The 22,118-nt window shown below is 48.4% G+C and overlaps 1 protein-coding gene across 1 annotated transcript in view; it reads right to left on the minus strand.

Moving 5' to 3' along the window:
- The window catches only part of IL20RB (interleukin 20 receptor subunit beta), a 330,657-nt gene extending 327,225 nt beyond the window's left edge, over positions 1–3,432 (minus strand). Inside the window, exon 1 of the mRNA XM_030216535.1 lies at positions 3,250–3,432. Coding sequence (XP_030072395.1) covers positions 3,250–3,328 — 79 coding nt within the window. The 5' untranslated portion in view covers positions 3,329–3,432. The remainder of the gene's footprint in view (positions 1–3,249) is intronic.
- Positions 3,433–22,118: the final 18,686 nt, after the last annotated feature.

Here is a 22,118-nt window from a genome sequence, read left to right on the forward strand (position 1 = left end):
CAAATTGTCCTCTCCGTGGGCCCCCATGTCCATCCTTGTCCCTCTCTGCCCTTCCCTCCTCCATCCATAACCAGCAATCCTCCTCTCTCTCCCTTCCCCTCCATTTCCAGCAAATTGTCCTCTCCCTTCACGCGATTCGCGAACCGCTTAGCACTGCTTAAAAAAAAAATTACACATCAGCAGGAACAGGCTGCTTCAGCCAATCCCAGGGGCCTTCCTTCAGCGTGTTCCGCCCAAGGGCTGAAGGAAGGCTCCTGGGATTGGCTGAAGCAGCCTGTTCCTGCTGACGTGTAAATTTTTTTTTTAAGCAGTGCTAAGCGGCAGCGCGGTTCGCAAATCGCGTGAAGGGGGGGTGGGACGACGCGACGGCAACGAAGAGGAGAAACAAGAGAAGTGCTGCGTGTGCCGGTAAGCTGCTCAAAGGCACAGGGGACGCCGTCAACACTGCCAGGTGGGGACCGGAGCCGGTTTTAAAGGTCATGGTTGGGCTGGGGAGGCTTAGCCTCCCCAAGCCTCTTATACGGGGCGCCTATGCCTCTGCTCTTTCCTCCGCACCCTGGGGCCTTTAAATCTTTTACTTCCGGTCGCAGCAGCGTCAGTGAAAGCGGAGCGCTGCCGACATCTCCCTTCGCGCTCTTGGTTCCCTCAGTGTCCGCCTTCTTCTAGAAGGCGGGACACTGAGGGAACCAATGAGTGCAAGGGAAGGGAGACGTCGGCAGCGCTTTCACTGACGCTGCTGCGACCAGGTAAAAGATTTAAAGGCCTCGGCGGCGCGGGGCGAGAGTAAGCACCGCGGCGGCGCCCTCCAGAGGTGGGCGCCCCCCTGCGGCGCTTACCCCGCTTACCGCATCGGCACGGCCCTGTCCTTGGGCAGAGCCAGTTCTCAACTAGTTAGTAACAATATTGAGTCTGCTAACCACATAAGTAAGCAGATAAAATTAGGACAGCAAAAAGGCTGTTCTAACTTTATCCACTAAGCTAACCGTGCACTGGTCTAGTACACAGTTAGCTTTTGGCAGCCGTTGTAACTGGTGCCCAGACATGACCCAGCACTGAATATCGAGGCTCATTTTAGCTCATGGCTGTGACAGTCAGTGGCATAAAAATGCTAACTGCTGTGGGCTAAATATTACCCCCCTTAATTTATAACTGAATGGTGCTGAACATCAGCACTATCAAAGTTAACACACCCACCACACTTCAGATTTCTTATTTTAAACAGTTAACTTTTGACCAGACTACTCAATATCTGGCCAAACGTTAACCAGTCGGAAGCCTGGGAAATAAAAAATATAAACATTTATCCAGTTAATTCCCATAATTATAATTAACAGGATAATTGTTTTGAATATAGACACCAGAATTTTTCCCTCAAAATCAATACACCACATTTAAAAGATAAATCTTTTCATTCGTATCTGAAAAGTAGGCAACTATTTCCAAATTGAAGTTCCAGTGACCAGAAGAGGAAGTTCCAGTTTATGATTAGCTCCAACCATCAAAAATACCTTGTTATGGTTAGTTTTGGGCCTATAGGCTATAGGGAAATTAGGTTAAATTAGGCTTTGCTTCCTAGCTGTTCAGGCCAGGCCTGAACTGTGTTTTTAGGAGAATTAAGCTGTCAGCATTACTGATCCAGGCTGGTGTACCAAAGAGCACTGCAATGTGGTGCTGGACTGTTTACTCTAGGTGAGATCATGAGACAGAAGAACTGTGATGAAGGTGGTCAGTTGATAGGTCTGTAGAGAATCCCCTTTTATGGACCTATCAAAGAATAGGTTGTGAATACTTAGGACCAGTTCCCATGACATAATCTTCATTACGCTGAATAAATCATGAATTGCCAGGCTCCATTACTTCCATGACAGGACATACTATTAATGGCTATGGAGAATGAGAGAGAATAAGAGTGAGAGTGAGTTGGAGTATGTGAGAAATGGCAGGGGCTCCATTACTTCCATGACAGGACATACTATTAATGGCTATGGAGAGTGAGAGAGAATAAAGAGTGAGTGAGAGAGAGAGAGTGAGTTGGAGTATGTGAGAAATGGCAGACTTTAGCCCAGCAGAGGGACTGGAAAGATGTGCCACAGAGAAAGATGTCTCGCCAAGGGGGGAGAACAAGAATCTCTCCCCAGAAAAAGGTGAAACATTCCTATTCAGATTGAGCGAACATCAGAAATGCCGCTACAGTGAAATTCTGTTTTAAAATCAGTACTGACCTGACAACAACTACAAAGTCTAAGTCCATTAACCAAACTGGGGGTAAGCTAAAGAAAATATGTGGTATTGACTCTGTGTGTAAACATTACACATAACATCTTATTGAAACACAGAGATTGTAAGTTTCTGCATATTTCTTTAATCAGACTTTAATTACATTTGTTAATTAATTTGTGTACCTATTAATTTGAGCTAAATAAAGCCATACATTAATTCCCAAAGTTGTATTCACTGAGCACCTCTCACTTATATAAAGCATAGCATTAGGAGAGTATTCAGGTACATAAGTAATGCCACACTGGGAAAAGACCAAAGGTCCATCGAGCCCAGCATCCTGTCCACGACAGCGGCCAATCCAGGCCAAGGGCACCTGGCGAGCTTCCCAAACGTACAAACATTCTATACATGTTATTCCTGGAATTGTGGATTTTTCCCAAGTCCATTTAGTAGTGGTTTATGGACTTGTCCTTTAGGAAACCGTCTAACCCCTTTTTAAACTCTGCTAAGCTAACCGCCTTCACCACGTTCTCCGGCAACGAATTAGGTAATGCCTAATAAGGTATAAACAGGTCTTCTAACAATCTATGTCATGCCTAGCACAGTCACTCTTCTCTTAAGTGGCTAATGACTAGCACAAAAAAGAAAGGCATCAGCTTCAAGGTCCTAAATTTGCTTTAACTCTTAGATTTACTGCAACACCGGGACTTCATTTCATAATCTAATAATAATAACTACCCAAAGAAGTAAATTTACCACTATGCCAGACTGAGTAAAGGAAATTGAGATATATGATCTTTATCTCAACCAGAACTTCTCTGTTGAGGGATGTGGGATACTTTGTGGCAGAACACAAATAACTATTTTCTATTTTCTCTCTCATATTGAGCTGTCATCACATTTTAGTAGGACACAAAACATCTCTTCCCTTTTTGGCATCCCTCGATCTCATAGATTTTTATAGACACTTCTAAACAATATTTTCCTAGTACATTTCCCATGAAAAGATCTCTTACAGTAATAAAGTACCTGTCATCACAGCAGACACACACATGAGGAAGAGAAATATGAGAATCCTCCAGGGTAGCTCCTTTCTATCTCTTTCCATATTGGAAGTTCAGACATTATACTTTTCCTTTGTATGGCTATTTGCTGAGTGAAGTTTCAGCTCTGCTCTGATCATGCTTAGAGCATTGTAGCACCTGGGTGCTCTAGTGAAGTGGGCTGTTTCTGAGTGAGAATCGTTCCTGTTTGGACTGGAATGACCTGCATCAGCCAACATTTCTGGGTAATTGCACATAGTCACACACCTACTCTTGTAATTTCAGTCCTGGGGTTGAGATCTCATATTTCAGTCAGTCACTCATTCCTTCCCACAAATCAGGTGTATACTTTATTTATTTATTTATTTATTTATTTATTTATTTATTTATTTATTGCATTTGTATCCCACATTTTCCCACCTATTTGCAGGCTCAATAAAGCTGTCCTTGATTTCATCAAGGAATTGTATCTCTGTAGCGTGTCCCGATGTTACATTTACCCAGTCTATATTTGGATAATTGAAGTCACCCATTATTATCACATTGCCCATTTTGTTCGCGTCCTCTGATTTCTTTTATCATTTCTGTGTCTACCTGCTCATCCTGGCGAGGCGGACGGTAGTACACTCCTATCACCATTTTTTTCCCTTTTATACATGGAATTTCAACCCACAGTGATTCAAAGGTGTGATTTGTGTCCTGCTGAATTTGTAATCTATCTGAGTCAAGGCTCTCGTTAATATACAATGCTACCCCTCCACCAGTCCGGTCCACCCTATCATTACGATATACTTTGTACCCCGGTATGACAGTGGATGCGTATACTGAAAGTAGCCAGTATTTGGATGTCTATTTCCCATGTGTATCAGCAGATCCTGTTCTAAAATACATGAGAAATGGACTTCCATATTCGACGTACTGACTTTGACATCCTTATTCTAATATCTGCCTCCACATGTGCTAACCATTGTGCTTCGTCAAAGTCAGTACGTCGAATATGGAAGTCCATTTCTCATGTATTTTAGAACAGGATCTGCTGATACACATGGGAAATGGACATCCATCTGAAAATAACAAGAAACAGCATAAGGAGTGTCAAAGCAAATGCAAGGCGCAGATTAAGAAGGCCAAGAGGGAGTATGAAAAAAAGATAGCATTAGAGGCAAAAAAACATAGTAAAAAATTTTTTCGGTATATTAAAAGCAGGAAGCCGGCAAAAGAATCGGTTGGGCCGCTGGATGACCGAGGGGTAAAAGGGGTGATCAAGGAAGACAAAGACGTAGCGGAGAGACTGAATTAATTCTTTGCTTCGGTCTTCACCGAGGAAGATTTGAGTGGGTTACCAGTGTCTGAAATGGTATTTCAAGCGGACGAGTCGGAGAAACTTACTGACTTCACGGTAAACCTGGAGGACGTAATGGGGCAGTTCGGCAAACTGAAGAGTAGCAAATCTCCTGGACCGGATGGTATTCATCCTAGAGTACTGATAGAACTGAAAAACGAGCTTGCGGAGCTACTGCTAGTGATATGCAACTTATCCTTAAAATCGAGCGTAGTACCAGAAGATTGGAGGGTGGCCAATGTAACGCCCATTTTTAAAAAAGGCTCCAGGGGAGATCCGGGAAATTATTGACCGGTGAGTCTGACGTCGGTGCCTGGGAAAATGGTAGAGGCTATTATTAAAAACAAAATTACAGAGCACATCCAAGGACATGGATTACTGAGACCAAGTCAGCATGGCTTTTGTGTGGGGAAATCTTGCCTGACCAATTTACTTCAATTCTTTCAAGGAGTGAACAAACATGTGGACAAAGGGGAGTCGGTTGATATTGTGTATCTGGATTTTCAAAAGGCGTTTGACAAGGTACCTCATGAAAGGCTATAGAGGAAATTGGAGGGTCATGGGATAGGAGGAAATGTCCTATTGTGGATTAAAACTGGTTGAAGGATAGGAAACAGAGAGTGGGGTTAAATGGGCAGTATTCACAATGGAGAAGGGTAGTTAGTGGGGTTCCTCAGGGGTCCGTGCTAGGACCGCTGCTTTTAATATATTTATAAATGATTTAGAGATGGGAGTAACTAGCGAGGTAATTAAATTTGCTGATGACACAAAGTTATTCAAAGTCGTTAAATCACGACAGGATTGTGAAAAATTACAAGAGGACCTTACGAGACTGGGAGACTGGGCGGCTAAATGGCAGATGATGTTTAATGTGAGCAAGTGCAAGGTGATGCATGTGGGAAAAAAGAACCCGAATTATAGCTACGTCATGCAAGGTTCCACGTTAGGAGTTACGGACCAAGAAAGGGATCTGGGTGTCGTCGTCGATAACACACTAAAACCTTCTGCTCAGTGTGCTGCTGCGGCTAAGAAAGTGAATAGAATGTTGGGTATTATTAGGAAAGGTATGGAAAACAGGTGTGAGGATGTTATAATGCCGTTGTATCGCTCCATGGTGCGACCGCACCTTGAGTATTGTGTTCAATTCTGGTCGCCGCATCTCAAGAAAGATATAGTAGAATTGGAAAAGGTGCAGCGAAGGGCGACTAAAATGATAGCGGGGATGGGACGACTTCCCTATGAAGAAAGACTAAGGAGGCTAGGGCTATACAGCTTGGAGAAGAGACGGCTGAGGGGAGACATGATAGAGGTATATAAAATAATGAGTGGAGTGGAACAGGTGGATGTGAAGCTTCTGTTCCACGCTTTCCAAAATACTAGGACTAGGGGGCATGCGATGAAACTACAGTGTAGTAAATTTAAAACAAATCGGAGAAAATTTTTTCTTCACCCAACGTGTAATTAAACTCTGGAATTCGTTGCCGGAGAAAGTGGTGAAGGCGGTTAGCTTAGCAGAGTTTAAAAAGGGGTTGGACGGTTTCCTAAAGGACAAGTCCATAGACCGCTACTAAACGGACTTGGAAAACTCCAAAATTCCAGGAATAACATGTATAGAATGTTTGTACGTTTGGGAAGCTTGCCAGGTGCCCTTGGCCTGGATTGGCCGCTGTCGTGGACAGGATGCTGGGCTCGATGGACCCTTGGTCTTTTCCCAGTATGGCATTACTTATGTACTTATGTACTTATATTTTACAAACTGAAATGTCCAAAATATCAACAGGGCAAAAGAAGAGACATGGATGTCTTTGTAGCATCATAGTAACATCCATATTCCAAAATGGCCACACAGATGTCCATGTGGAGGGTAACCTAATGGTTAGAACAGCCCGCTGAGAACCAACACAGAGAACAAGAGGACTCTGGTTCAAATTTTGCAGCCTTTTGTAATTTTCTTTTCCTTTTTTTTTTTAATTGTGAGTTTCCAAGTTTATTAAGTGTTTGTTAATACCACCCTTCAAGGGATTATCTGAGCAGTTTACAAGGGTAGTGAGAAGAAGAGGTGGTGAGGTGTTAATAAGGTGGTGAGTTAAGAAGTGAGGGAAAAAGGGAAGAACTACAATATATAAAGGATAAGAAGGGAGAAGAGAAAAAAGGGAAGAGTAGAATGGATGGGAATTGTAGCCCACAGGCTCATCCAAGTTTCCAAGTTTATTTAAAACTTCCTATCCCACACTTTGGAGGACCATCAAGGCAGCTTACAATCTAACGTCATAAAGGAGAGAGAGAAGATAAAAAAAAGTTGAGGAGACAACAGAAAATGACGTGGAAAGAGTGGGTTAAGAGGGAGGAACGACAACAATTTCAATAGGAAATGAGGTGGAATAAGACAAGGGGGAAGGGGCAGCTCACTCAGGAACTGCAGCATCAATTTCCATATGAATCTGCAAAAAGATATGTTTTAAGCTCAGTTTTAAAGGTTGCAAGGGAGGGAAGAGAACTGGGCAGGGCATTCCAAAAGCGGAGACCTTGTACAGAGAAAATGGAATATCTTGAATGTTCGTGAATGTTCAAACGATAAGATGGGATGGCAAGCAGATTTTGGGAAGAGGATCTGAGCATGTGGGCTACTACTACTACTTAACATTTCTAAAGCACTACTAGGGTTACGCAGCGCTGTACAATTTAACATAGAGGGACAGTCCCTGCTCAAGGAGCTTACAATCTAAAAGACAAGTGAACAGTCAGTCCGAAAGGGGCAGTCAAATTGGGGCAGTCTGGATTACTGAACGGTAAGAGTTAGGTGCCGAACGCAGCATTGAAGAGGTGGGCTTTAAGCAAAGACTTGAAGATGGGCAGGGAGGGGGCTTGGCGTAAGGGCTCAGGAAGGTTGTTCCAAGCATAGGATGAGGCGAGGCAGAATGAGAGGAACCTGGAGTTGGCGGTGATGGAGAAGGGTACTGAGAGGAGGGATTTGTCCTGTGAACGGAGGTTTCGGGTGGGAACGTAAGGGGAGATGAGGGTAGAAAGGTAGTGAGGGGCGGCAGACTGAGTGCATTTGTAGGTAAGAAAGAGAAGCTTGAATTGAATGCGGTATCTGATTGGAAGCCAGTGAAGTGACCTGAGGAGAGGGGTAATATGAGTATATCGGTTCTGGCGGAATATAAGACGTGCAGCAGAGTTCTGAACAGATTGAAGGGGGGATAGATGGCTAAGTGGGAGGCCGGTGAGGAGTAAGTTGCAGTAGTCAAGGCGAGAGGTAATGAGAGCGTGGACGAGAGTTCGGGTGGTGTGTTCAGAGAGGAAAGGGCGAATTTTGCTATGTTAAAGAGGAAGAAGCGACAGGTCTTGGCTATCTGCTGGATATGCGCAGAGAAGGAGAGGGAGGAGTCAAAGATGACTCCGAGGTTGTGGGCAGATGAGACGGGGAGGATGAGGGTGTTATCAACTGAGATAGAAAGTGGAGGAAGAGGAGAAGTGGGTTTTGGTGGAAAGACGATGAGCTCGGTCTTGGACATGTTCAGTTTCAGGTGGCGGTTGGACATCCAGGCAGCAATGTTGGATAAGCAGGCTGATACCTTTGCCTGGGTCTCCGCGGTGATGTCTGGTGTGGAGAGATACAGCTGGGTGTCATCAGCATAGAGATGATACTGGAAACCATGAGATGAGATCAGGGAGCCCAGGGAAGTGGTGTAGATTGAGAAGAGAAGGGGTCCAAGGACAGATCCCTGGGGAACACCAACAGATAGCGGGATGGGGGTGGAGGAAGATCCATGAGAGTGAACTCTGAAGGTGCGGTGGGAGAGATAGGAGGAGAACCAGGAGAGGACAGAGCCCTGGAACCCAAATGAGGACAGTGTGGCAAGAAATAAGTCATGATTGATCGTGTCAAAAGCAGCGGATAGATCGAGGAGGATGAGGATGGAGTAGTGGCCTCTGGATTTGGCAAGGAACAGGTCATTGCAGACTTTAGAGAGTGCTGTTTCTGTTGAGTGTAGAGGGCAAAAACTGGATTGAGGATGGCATGAGAGGAGAGAAAATCAAGGCAGAGGCTGTGAACAGCACGCTCAAGTATTTTGGAGAGGAAGGGTAGGAGGGAGATGGGGCGGTAGTTGGAGGGACAGGTAGGGTCAAGTGATGGTTTTTTGAGGAGAGGTGTGACTACGGCATGCTTGAAGGTGTCAGGGACAGTTGCAGTGGAGAGAGAGAGGTTGAGGATATGACAGATGGAGGGGGTGACAGTATGAGAGATGATGTTAAGTAAGTTGGTGGGAATGGGATCAGAAGAGCAGGTGGTGCATTTCGAGGAGGAAAGAAGGCGAGCGGTTTTCTCCTCGGTGATGTCAGGAAAGGAGGAGAAAGAGGCCTGGGTTTGTTGGTTGAGGGAGAGGGTTGACGGGTGAAAAGTGAAGAGGAGGAGATGGCTTGGTAGTGAACTCAAGGTTGATCTTTTGCACCTTGTCGCAGAAGTAATCAGCCAGTGATTGAGGAGAGAGTGAGGGGGGTGGGAGCAGAGGGCACATTGAGGAGGGAGTTAAGGGTGGCGAAGAGACGAAGGGGGTTGGAGCTGACAGAATTGGTCAATTTGGTGTAATAGTCCTGTTTGGCAAGGAATAGGGAGGAGTGGAAGGAGGATAGCATGAATTTGTAGTGAAGGAAGTCTGAATGGATGTGAGATTTCCTCCAGAGGCGTTCAGCAGATCGGGCGCAGGAGCTAAGATAACGGATGCAAGGGATCAGCCAAGGCTGGGGATTAGTACGCTTTGTGGGACGGGAGGTGGATGGTGCGAGGGTGTCCAGAGCAGAGGAGAGAGTGGCATTGTAGGCGGAGACAGCCTTGGCGACAGACTCGGAGGACATGATGGAGGGGAAGAGATTAGAAATACTAGAGGATAGGGTGGGAGGGTCAATAGCTTGGAAATTCCTGGAGGTAGTGGTTAAAGTTGGACGGGGCTGAGGGGGGGTGAAGAAGAGTGAAGATGATTAGGTGATGATCGGAGAGAGGAAGAGCTGAGGTGTGGAAATTGGAGGGAGAGCCGGAAGAGGAGAGGACAAGGTCAAGACAATGGTCGTCTCGGTGAGTAGGGGTGGTGGAGCATAGCTGGAGGTTGAAGGAGGATGTTAGAGTGAGGAACTGAGAAGCATGAGGGTCAGATTGGTCATCAACGTGTATGTTAAAGTCTCCGAGAATGAGGGACGGAGATGAGGGTTCAAGAAAGACGGAAAGCCAGGCATCGAAGTTGGTGAGGAAGGAAGAGAGGGATTTATTAGGGGGGCGGTAAATGACTGCCACTCTGAGTGGCAATGGGTAGAATAGCCGGATGGAGTGTGCTTCAAAGGATGAGAAACAGTGAGACAGCGGTAGGAGGAGGGGTTGGAAACTACAGGAGGGCGAGAGTAGTAGCCCGACGCCTCCACCGTGGCCAGCTGGGCGGGGAGTGTGGGAGAAGAGATAACCTCCATGACAAAGGGCCGCGACTGAGGCAGAGTCATCAGGGGAGAGCCAGGTTTCAGTTAGGGTGAGCAGTTGACGGGAACAAGAGATGAAGAGATCGTGGGTGAAGGGCAGTTTGTTGCAGACCGAGTGGGCATTCCACAAGGCACATGAGAAGGGGAGGGAAGAGGGGGGGAGGAGGGGAATAGAAACGAGATTGGAGACATCATGGAATCGTTTGCATGGATAGGAGGAGGACAGGTGAGGGGGGCCTGGATTAGGATTAATGTCTCCCGTAGATAGCAGGAGGAGGAGCAAGAGAGTGCGGAGGAGGGTGGGGGAGGTCCGGCGACGAAGGCGACGAATACGGGGTGCACTTAGGAGGAATGGTGATGGGTTAATGGCAGGAAGGAAGTGTTGAAGGTTAAGAGCTAGGAAGGAGGAGGGGGACAAGAGAGATGGTGAGGTGGTGAGGGATGGGGGTGAATACGGTATTGCCGTAGCGAGTAGGACAGGAGGGGACATGGGTGGGCAATGAGTTCCAGCGGTAGACAGCGGTAGGGGAGGGGAAAAAGATTAGGAAGGGACAGGGCAAGGAAGAGAATGTGGACAGGGGCCGTAAGTAGTGATTGCGGTGTAACAGGTGTATGTGTAGTGACTGAGGTGAGAAGCAGATAGATAGAGCGGAAAAGCTGGATTGGAGGCTTGGAATTGGTGGAATTGATGGACTGGAGAGCAGGTAAGTCAATGGCTGACAAGTTAGCAAGCAGGCAAGTAAGGCAATGGCTGCCAAGCTAGCAGGCGGGCTGGAACAAGCTGGTGCAGATAAACAGGAACGAGCAGGGAGACAGGGCCGGTCTTAGGGCGAGGCGACCGAGGCGGCTGCATAGGGCCCCGCGCTCAAGGGGGCCCCGCACGGCGCGCCTGGGGTCGCCCCGCACGCCGCTCCCTCCTCCCCCCCGACGATTGATCGCTGTCCTGTAAAAAACTTGAGAAGCGGCCGAGTAGCAGGCAGCGCCTCGCGTCTGCCCTGCTAGTAAAAATATCCTGCACGTCGTCGGGCCGGCCTTCCCGCATTAAGTCCCGCCCTCCTCCGAGGTAATAGGCTCTTCCCGCATTAAGTCCCACCCTTCTCTGAGGTAATAGCCTATTACCTCAGAGGAGGGTGGGACTTAATGCGGGAAGAGCCTATTACCTCAGAGGATGGCGGGACTTAATGCGGGAAGGCCGGCCCGATGACGTGCAGGAGACTTTTACTAGCAGGGCAGACACGAGGCGCTGCCTGCTACTCAGCGCTTCTCAATTTTTTTTTAAAGTTAGTGGGTGCAGCAGGAGGAGAACAGAGTTGGTAGGTGGGTCGGGTCGGGTCGGGTTGGGACTCAGATGGGAGAAGGGTGTGGGATGGGGGTTCTCAGTTGGGGGGAGGGGGTAAGGGGGACTCAGATGTGAGAAGGGTGTGGGATGGGGTTCTCAGTTGGGGGGAGGCGGTAAGGGGGACAGATGGGAGAAGGGTGTGGGATGGGGGTTCTCAGTTGGGGGAGGGGGTAAGGGAGACTCAGATGGGAGAAGGGTGTGGGATGGAGGTTCTCAGTTGGGGGAAGGGGGTAAGGGGGACTCAGATAGGAGAAGGGTGTGGGATGGGGGATCTCAGTTGGGGGGAGGGGTAAGGGGGACTCAGATGGGAGAAGGGTGTGGGATGGGGTTCTCAGTTGAGGGAAGGGGGTAAGGGGGACTCAGATGGGAGAAGGGTGTGGGATGGGGGTTCTCAGATCGGAGAAGGGGGCTGGAACTGGGGTTTGAGAAGGGGCCATATGGGAAATGGGGGCCATGCATGGGGCTGGTGGGAAAATGGGGCATGCGTGGATCAGGTGGGAGAATGGTTCTGAGGCTGAAAAGCGGGGCTCTAATACAAGGCATGTGGATGAAGGGTGCTGAAAAGGAGGGTAGGTGGGATAAGGGGGCTAGTACTGGGACTGGAGGCTGAAAAGGGGCAGGGGCTGAAACTGTGGGTACTGGGGGCTGAAAAGGAGATAGGGAGAAGTGGCTGGGGCTGAAGCTTGGGACTGGTGGGAGAAAAGGGCTGGGGCTGAAACAGGGGACTGGTGGGATAGTGGGGCTGAAAAAAAGGGGCAGAGAGAGGGGCAGATCCTGGATGGAAGAGGGAGCGAGAGGGAGGGCAGACCCGGATGGATAGGAGAGGGAGGGCAAATGGTGGATTGAAGGGGCAGAGAGAAAGGGCAGACAGTGGATGGAAGGGATAGAAAGGGCAGACAGTGAATGGAAGGGGCAGAGATAGAGGGCAGATGTGCACGGAAGGGGCAGGGAGAGAGGGCAGACATTGGATGGAGGGGACAGCAGAGAGGACAGACAGGATGGCAGAGAGAGAGCGAAGACAGATGCTGGATGGAAGGAAGACAGTGAAAAGAAGATGAGGAAAGCAGAAACCAGAGACGACAAACTGTAAATAAAATATATATTTTTATTTTTTTGCTTTAGGATATAGTATTGTAGCTGTGTTAATAAATGTTTATAATAGAACATGTAAATAAGGTAATCTTTTTATTGGACTAATTTTAATACATTTTGACAAACTTTTGGAGAACAAAGCCCCCTTCCTCAGGTCAGGATAGGATACTGTAACAGCTCTATACTGTATTGACCTGAGGATGGAGGTTTTGGCCTCTGAAAGCTAAATGTATTAGTCCAATAAAATGGTATTATTTTATTTTCTATATTTGTTTTGTTTCTATTTGTTAATTTGTAAAGTGGTGATTGGTATTTGTTAGTTTTTTTTCAAATTTACATCTGTTGTCTTTATATTTTGCACAGTACTAGGGGACATTTTCTGTTTCTGTGGTGTTGTATGCAGAGTCTGGCATCTTGGGGGTTCAGTTTAATTTTTGTCTAAATAGAAAGATTAAATATTACTACTTATTCTATAGTGGATTAGGGTATATCTGTGTTTGTGAAAAAGACATGGTTTTCAGTTGGCATTGACTGTGCAGGATCGACAAGCCCTGGAGCTGGGGGCCTTGGAGCTCAGAGGGAGGGGTGGCCGGCTCTGGAGCTAGGGTGGGGGCGGAGCTAGGGTGGGGCGGAGTTAGGGTGGGGGCGGGGCTAGGGTGGGGCCCCGTCAAATTGGTCTGCATAGGGCCCCGCACTTGCTAAGACCGGCCCTGCAGGGAGAAGCTGGAGAGCAGGTAAGTCAATGGCTGACAAGTTAGCAGACAGGCAAGTAAGTCAATGGCTGACAAGCTAGCAGGTGGGCTGGAACAAGCTGGTGCAGATGGACAAGATCGAGCAGGGAGAAGCTGGAGCAAGCAGGCTGGAGCAGATGGACTGGAACAAGCTGGTGCAGATGGACAGGATCGAGCAGGGAGAAGCTGGAGCAAGCAGGCTGGAACAGATGGACTGGAACAAGCAGGGAGAAGCTGGAGCAAGCAGGCTGGAGCAGATGGACTGGAACAAGCTGGTGCAGATGGACAGGATCGAGCAGGGAGAAGCTGGAGCAAGCAGGCTGGAGCAGATGGACTGGAACAAGCAGGGAGAAGCTGGAACAAGCAGGCTGGAGCAGATGGACTGGAACAATCAGGGAGAAGCTGGTTCAGGCAGACAGGAACACGCTGGAGCAGATGTACTGGAGCAAGCAGGCTGGAGCAGGTGTACTGGAGCAGGCAGGCTGGAGCAGATGGACTGGAACAAGCAGGGAGAAGCTGGTTCAGGCGGACTGGAACACGCTGGAGCAGATGTACTGGAGCAAGCAGGCTGGAGCAGATGGACTGGAACAAGTAGGGAGAAGCTGGAACAGGCGGACTGGAACACTGGAGCAAGCAGGGGAAGCTGGATCGGCGGACTGGAACAAGCTGGGATCGGGCGGACTGGAACAAGCTGGGATCATGCAGACTGGAACGAGCTCGGATCAGGCAGATCAGGCGGACTGGAACACACTAGAGCATTTGGAGTGGAACAAGCAGGCTGGAGCAGATGGACTGGAACAAGCAAGGGGGAAGCTGGATCGGCGAACTGGAACAAGCTGGGATCAGGCGGACTGGAATAAGCTGGGATCAGGCAGACTGGAACAAGCTGGGATCAGGCGGACTGGAACGAGCTCGGATCAGGCAGACTGGAATGAGCTCGGATCAGGCGGACTGGAACAGTTGGGATCAGGCAGACTGGAACGAGCTTGGATCAGGCGGACTGGAACACGCTAGAGCAATTGAACTGGAACAAGCAGGCTGGAACAGATGAACTGGACAAGCAGGGGGGAGCTGGATCGGCGGACTGGAACAAGCTGGAATCAGGCGTACTAGAACACGCTGAAGCAGATGGACTGGAACAAGCAGGGGGGAAGCTGGATCGGCGGGCTGGAACAAGCTGGGATCAGGCGGACCTCTAGACAGCCGTCATCCATAAACAAGCTTGTAAGCCACAGTGTGTAGCAGGATCTATTCTGCAAAGGGCGGGTTGGTTTTCTCTTTAATCACTGCTGCAATCGCAAACAGCCCAGGCACCGGAGGTAGCCACTTCCCGGCGCCGCGCAACAAGCCCCATGCGGGCAGCCCCTACAGGCGGCAGGGACCAGGCCTGTGCAGCCGTGGACACCACTCACCTCCATGTGGACGGTTCGTCGATCTGCCCCATTCCACTATCCGCCAACGCTGGTTGTCGGCCGGGTGCAGTGATCCTCGTGGTTGAGCGTTTCAGAGTGGTCGCACCTGATTTTTGGACCCTCTTCAGCTGCTAACCATACGAGATGTGGAGGTGTGGACTGTCCGCAGCGCTACACTCAAGCCCGATCCCCATCGACCACGGGACAGCCTGCCCGGAACACCGGCCACACACCGCCAAGGAGCAACCACCCCAGGACACCCAAGCTGTCCGCGACCACAGCAGTTCCCCAACACTCCGATCTATCTCTAGGGTGAGCAGACCTCGAGGCGGTTTCACACTAAGGCTGTTGTTCTGCGGATCGGCTGATCCCGGCTCTGTTGACCGCAGCAGAGTTGGGCCTCGGTCCGGTCAGGGATGTGCTGTGATTGCGAGGCAGGTAGATTGTCGCGTTCAGCCTCGGAGCTGTTATCAGGAGTTTAGAAAAAGACTGCTACGAGGTGAAAACATCTTCGATTTCTGTCCAAAGAACAACTTTCCAGTAGCCAAACCTCGTGGCAGGTCTGGTGGGTTCAGCAAGCCCAAATATCTTGAAACTCCCACGCTGCGCCGGTCACAGGCTCAGCGCTGTGGTCAGCTCCGTTAGTCACCAGGTAAGGGCTCACAGGCGTCGTAGTGCTGGGTAGCTGGAGCGGTTGCAGCCGGGTCCCCACAGGAACCCCCGAGTCGCTAGTCGTTCGGGTCCTCAGTGTCCACGCGGTCTTTCTTTGTCTGCCGCGTGGTTTGGTTTCACACTGACCATGCTGGCAGAGTGATCCGGGCAGAAAAGTCAGCCTGGAAGTTGGGGTGGCAGTCCAAGTCCACGTATAGCGGCTACGGCTCACCCTCGTTGAACGCTGCAATCAGAGACCCGGATCGTTCTCGGCCAGGGGAGTTACAGTCTGACCCACCCGACTGACGAGAGTCACACTCGGTCTCGGTCTCGTGTCACCCCCGTCGGGGGTGCGTTGGAGTCACGGGGTCCCGTTCCGGGTCCCCTAGATTTATAGATGGCGGCGGCGAGGTCGCGGAGATGATCGGTACCGCCGATGTTCGGCGGTTTCAGCGGAGCTCCTCACTGTGCGACCTTCCTAGTCGGCCATCTTGTTCCTGCTCCACTATAAGGAGTCAGAAGACAAGAGAGATAAGGGGGTACACAAGATAAGAGTGTTTTAAAGACAAGCAGTAAAAGTTTGTAGGTTATACAATGGGTTATTGGTAACCAGTATACCTCTTTTAAGTGGGGAGTAATATGATCATATTGCCTAGCATTGCAAATTAACCAAATAGCAGTGTTTTCAATAAGTTGTAATAGTCAGACATCTTTGACTCTTAAGGCCCTGATATAGAGAATTGCAGTAATCTAGCTGTGAAATGACAAATGAATGGACCAGAATATTGAGCACAGAGGGAAAAATCAATGAGTGTACTGAACATATTCTTAATTTGAAAAAATAGCCTCACACCACCTTGGAGATTGTCTGTCCCGCCCTTGCGGAAATAGGAAGTTGCATCAGCGGAGGGCAGGACAGATAGAGCGAGGGAAGACCCGACGGTCCACATTTCTTTTACGTGCAGGGCAGGCGCGAGGCATTGTGCCTCGCCTCCCGATATTCTTTTTAAAGGTAGGGTGCGGGAGCTGGTCGGGGGGGTGTCGATTCACCAAGGGGGGGGAGCTGGCAGGGAGCACCTCCCCCCTGAGCTGACACCCGAGGCGGACCACCCCTCCCGCCCCCCCCCCCTTGCTAAGCCACTGAAAGGGACGCCCAAGTTTTGCTGAGGACGTCCTCGCAAAACATCCCGGTGGAGGGGAGGGAAACCCGTATTATTGAAACAAGATGGTCGAGGACGCCCAAATCTTGACAATTAGGTCGTCCTTAGAGATGGTCATCCCTAGACTTGGTCGTTTCTGATTTTTGGTGATAATGGAAACCAAGGACACCCATCTCAGAAATGACCAAATGCAAGCCCTTTAGTCGTGGGAGGAGCCAGCATTCATAGTGCACTGGTCCCCTTGACATGCCAGGACACCAACTGAACACCCTAGGAGGCACTGCAGTGGACTTCATAAATTGCTTCCAGGTATATAGCTCCCTTACCTTGTGTGCTGAGCCCCCCAGAATGTGGGTAGTGGGTTTGGGGGGGCTCAGCATTTACCACAAGTGTAACAGTAAGGGGGGTGGGCCTGGGTCCGCCTGCCTGAAGTGCACTGCACCCACTAAAACTGCTCAAGGGATCTGCATACTGCTGTAATTGACCTGAATATGACATTTGAGGCTGGCATAGATGCTGGCACAAAATATTGTTAAAGATGTTTTTTGAGGGAGGGAGGGGGTTAGTGACCACTGGGGGAGTAAGGGGAGGTGATCCCCGATTCTCTCCGGTGGTCATCTGTTCAGTTTGGGCACCTTTATGTGCCTTAGTCGTAAGAAAAAACAGGACCAGGTAAAGTTGTCCAAGTGCTCATCAGGGATGCCCTTTTTTTCCATTATGGGTCGAGGATGCCCATGTGTTAGGACAAGCCCAAGTCCTGCCTTTGCTACACCTCCAACACATCCCCCTTGAACTTTGGTCGTCCCCATGACTGAAAGCAGTTGAGGACGCCCAATCAGCTTTTGATTATACCGATTTGGCCGACCCTGTGAGAAGGACACCCATCTTCCGATTTGTGTCAAAAGATGGGTGTCCTTCTCTTTCGAAAATGAGCGTGAGAGTATGTCTAATTGTGGTACTGGAGTATTATAAAGATGGAGAGATGTTAGTAAGAATTTACTTGATTTCTCAGAGAAAATAATAATTTTGACTTACTGGGGTTTAGATGATGATCATGTAGCCAAGTTGTTATCTTAGAGAGTTTGATAGATAGTGAGGTAATCTCAGAGACAGAGCAGCTTTCTAGTCTACAAAGAATTTGTATATCATCAGAGTAAACGAACATTGTTAGTTCTAGTGATTGAGCTAGTGTGAGGAGTGGTGCAAGGAAGATGTTAAAAAGCATAGAAGAAAGGATGGAGCCCTGGGAGACACCCAAAACAGAATTAAATGGTACAGAAGTAGAGTTGTTAAAAGATACTATGTAGCGTCTCTGCCGGGAGGGATTGCTGAGAGACCCATAGTATAGAAATTGGGGACTACATAGAAACATGATGGCAGAAAAAGGCCATATGACACATCCAGTCTGCCCATCCTCTGTAACCCTTAATTCTTCCTGTTCCTAAGCGATCCCACATGCTTATCCCATGCCTTTTTAAATTCTGTGTTATGATTGTGGTCAGCACCCCTCTCAAACTTACCTTTTTCCTGGTGGTCAGCTTCTTAGCTGTCTTCCGTTTCTTCTGTCTGTCCTGTCTGAGCTAGCTCTCTCTCTCTCTCTCTCTCTCTCTCTCTCTCTCTCTCTCTCTCTCTCTCTCTCTCTCTGTGCTGGCTGCTGCCAGCATGGGGTTAATTGTTTCTCTATACTGCAGCTGTGGGTGTGGACTGAGTTAGCTCTATCTCTCTCTGGGTGTACTGGCTTCAAGTGCTTCACGGTGCTGCATTGGTGTGGGTTGGGCCTCTCTGGGTTTCAGTGTGCTGTATGCCTGGGTCTAAGGAGTGTGACATCATCTGGGAGGGCCTTGATAAGGAAGTGGTGTTCTTCCCTTCGGGGCCTTTGCAACGTTTGCTTTAGGTAGGGTGGTGCAGTGTGCACTTCTGACTTTGTGTCTAGTTTCCCTGCTAGCTTTTGCTAAAGGTCCAGGTTAGTGTTAGTGCAGTGTGCACTGATGACTGTGTGTTTAGCTTTCCTCCTTTTCCCTTGTGGTTCCCCTGCTTTTCCCTCTTGGTGCTTTGGAAGCACTGCTGTGTGTAGGGCTTTGGAAGCTCTGTTGCTGATAGAAGTACTTCAGGGTTAGGTGTTGTTAGGAACCAGGGGCGTAGCTACGGGTGGGCCTGGGTGGGCCAAGGCCCACCCAATCTTGGCTCAGGCCCACCCAGTTTTTTGTGTCCCTTTTCATCCACCTGCCACCATGCAGCACGAGACCCCTCCCATTGCACCTCGCTGGGTGCTCGGCTGCTGCTACTGCTTCCTGTGCTGGCCCGGAAGTTTACCTCAGAAGAGGCAGGAGGAGGACCGGCACAGGAAACAGTAGTGGCAGGCAGAGAGCTATGGTCCAGTGCCTCTGCCTTGGTTGTCTTTTAATGTTCTTAAGTTGAACCAGACCAGTAGCAATAAACAAAGAAGAAAGGCTGCAAGGGACCAGTGGCTGAACCAGCAAGCGATCCATCCCAGCAATCCATGCATGCGAGCTTTCCCTATCTCTCATCGCCAGTCTCCCTTCCCTGCCTCTAGGCAATGAGGCAGGCACTTTCGCCCAGGTAAGAGGCTTTTTCCTCTCTCTTTGATGGCAGCTTAGACACCTGCTGAGAATTGTCTGGGACAAGAGGCTTACCCCATGCCGTCTTGAGATCTTGAGCTCTGTTATGGTTTTCTTGCATTTCTTCCATCAACTGGGGGTGGGGGTCATTCTATTAGCAGCAGGTAGCCAAGGGCTACATTGAGCAGCAGGTAAAGCAACTTTGGATCTCCAACTTTAAAGGGGTGAAATGTTGAGACAGTGATAACAGTTTCTAGTTAAATTATTTTTATTGAAGTTTTGAAGAGGGTTTTGGTTTGATCCTTCCTTGTTCTGTTTATTTTCTCAGAATCTGCCTTTGCTAATCAAGCAGCGGAAGCAGTGGCCCGTCTCATCTCTCTTGGCAAAGTTACATATGCCCTCCAAATATCTAGCTTTCCCAACCTTGAATCTGCTCATGACAGGCTTACACCGTCAGGCAGTATGGACCCTTGTAATTAGAAAGGAACCCAGTATGTAGTAGATATAATAAGATAGTTTATTACAATCTTACCAATGGTAATACAGGTAGGTTAAGCATTCACATAATGGAACCACATATCATGGCACGTCCTCTCTCTCTAGCCTTCTGGAGTCTCCCTTCTCTGGTCTTCTTCTCCTCTTGTCTCCTTCTTCTTCTCGGGGTGCTTCCTTTATACTGTCTCAACCCAATGGATTCCAATGGGATCCAGCTTTGTCAGCAGAACTTGCTATCCCTTATCAGTTGATAAGGAACCGATAAGGGTGACTTCATTAGGTCCCAGGTTCCAACTATACACAAAAGAGGTGCAAAGCACAGGTGGCGAGATGACTTCATCGGTCATTCTGCTCTTCTCAGCTATTCTCAGCTCCCCCTCCCTCTGAGTACTCTCTAACTACGTACATCTACCCCTTATCTACTTTCATTAGCCCAAAACATCTTTCGTGACTCTTCACTGATGCCAGTCCCAGGCATGTTTATAAGAGCAAAGGACCCCCTCCCGTGCCAGCTCCCTGAGAACTCAGTTCAGCTTGTGCTGCAGAAAAATGTATTTTGTATCAGAGATGACTTTGGATTTTTAAGAGAAGCCCAGCTCTTATTATGAGCCATTTGCTTGTAGAGGCCTAGCCCTTTAGCCTGAGCCATTGACCTGTATTTTACTGAGAGCAAGGGCGGCCATATATATACAGTTCTCATCAAAATATTTAGCAGGAGACACTGGATCACAGGATGGCAGGCATACTATTAAGAAATAAAGGATTTTTTTTTTAGTGGTGGTGGGTGGGCGGGGGAAGGGGGTTCCCGAGGTATTTCCTTGGGAATGGTAGATTTTCATATGTCATGAAGAATTATTTGTAAGTCTCTAAGCAGGCTTTTTGGTCTTATCAATCATTCATTAGCTTGGTATACAGTCCAGAGGCGTAGCTAGTGGGGGCGCCTAGATTTCTTTAAAAAAACAGCGCCTATGCACATGCATGCGCCCCACCTTTCCACTTGCACGCGGTGGCGCCGTACCGCGTATGCAGATGCTTCTACCTTCCTGCTTGCCGCCAGTTCCTGAACAGGAATGCTGCAGGTGATCGTCGTCACCTCAGTCGGCCTGCCTCCCAGAAAGCGCACCTAAAGCAAATAACAGACTGCTGCTGTTAGGGTCCCAGTGCCCGCACACTCCTCATCTCCTGTCCCCACACTGTGCTACCTGCAGAAGTGCTTGAAGCCAGGAGAAGGAGAACGTCATCCAGAGAGCTGCTCAGCCGGAGCCGCAGAGGCTACTGTGGTAGTAACTTAATCAGTGTTACCACATGGCCACTGCAGCTGAGGTGCTCCTGCTTCTCCTGGCTTCAGGCAGAACAGGCAGGCAGCACTGTGGGGGTACATGGTGCCCAGGCCAGGGTCCTCCTCAGTGCAAGTCTGTGTCACCCAGTGTGTGGTCGGTGTAGGGCAGCCAGCTATTGTGTCACCCAGTGTGTGGTCCGTGTAGGGCAGCCAGCTATTCGGCAGCGGTGCTTGGCCTTGGCTGAGGTTGAAATGTGAGCTGTTCTTTTTTCTTTTTCTTTGACTGCTGGCTTGGCTGTAGGGGTAAGGTAAGAAGGGTCCAGGGACCGTTCCATAGTGTGTGCTGTGTGAGATTATTAAAAATAAATGCGTGGTCCATCTGTAAAAAGTCTAAAGCTGTTCCAGTTGGATAAGCCTTAAAAGGTGGAGGCCAAAAGATTTTGCTTTCTTTTTTACTTATTTGACAGCTTTTTAATTTATTTGAAATTGAACATCACTAAAACAGCTTAAAAATTATTATAGCTGGTAGAAACAGCAGTTATAATCTCTATATTTTGTGCTTATGTTCCTAAGCTGTTCTATGCAATACAGTTGGAGAAATTTCAGTGAGAATATCCTGTTTCTTGATCTTAACTCTTCATCTGTTTCTGTAGTCTGCCTTTGGAAAGCCTGGTGTTATAAAGATGGAATATATTGAAATTAAATGGAAGTAGAATTAAACTCTGCTTTCATTGGGGGCACATGGAATCACATCTGCATCTGATGTCTGTTTTGGTCACTTGGTGGCCCTTTACTAGGTGAAAACATCTCTGCATGAATAGAGGGGGAGTCCCATAGCCAGCCCCTCCAAATGACACTGATTTAAAATGTAGAACAAATTAGTACTATAATCATCAAACTAATACTTCCTCTTTGTACATCCGTATGCTGCACAAGCCAGCATGTTTGAAAATTAAGTGAGATTAAATAATGCTACCAACAATAAAGAACAACAAGGATGTAGCAGCTCATAGGTTTGCTTGAATACATTTTTCCTGTGTAATTATATTGCAGGATCCTGCCATGTGTGTTGAGAAGTTTGCCGTTGTAGTAGACTTATGTATGGTCAATTTTAAGATATGGGATAATGTAATCATATTTAAAAATATAAAATTTTCCATTAAATATGTACGTGGTTATGTTGATGCGGGGCAGTTGTTGGGCAGACTACTTAGAAATCCATTATCGAGGGCATTCTAAGGCATTATTTTGTAGTATCACAAGAAACACTACTATATACACACAGTGCCCACTCATATTAGCTCTGGGC

The sequence above is a fragment of the Microcaecilia unicolor genome, chromosome 10, assembly GCF_901765095.1.
Source record: "Microcaecilia unicolor chromosome 10, aMicUni1.1, whole genome shotgun sequence".
NCBI lineage: Eukaryota > Metazoa > Chordata > Amphibia > Gymnophiona > Siphonopidae > Microcaecilia > Microcaecilia unicolor.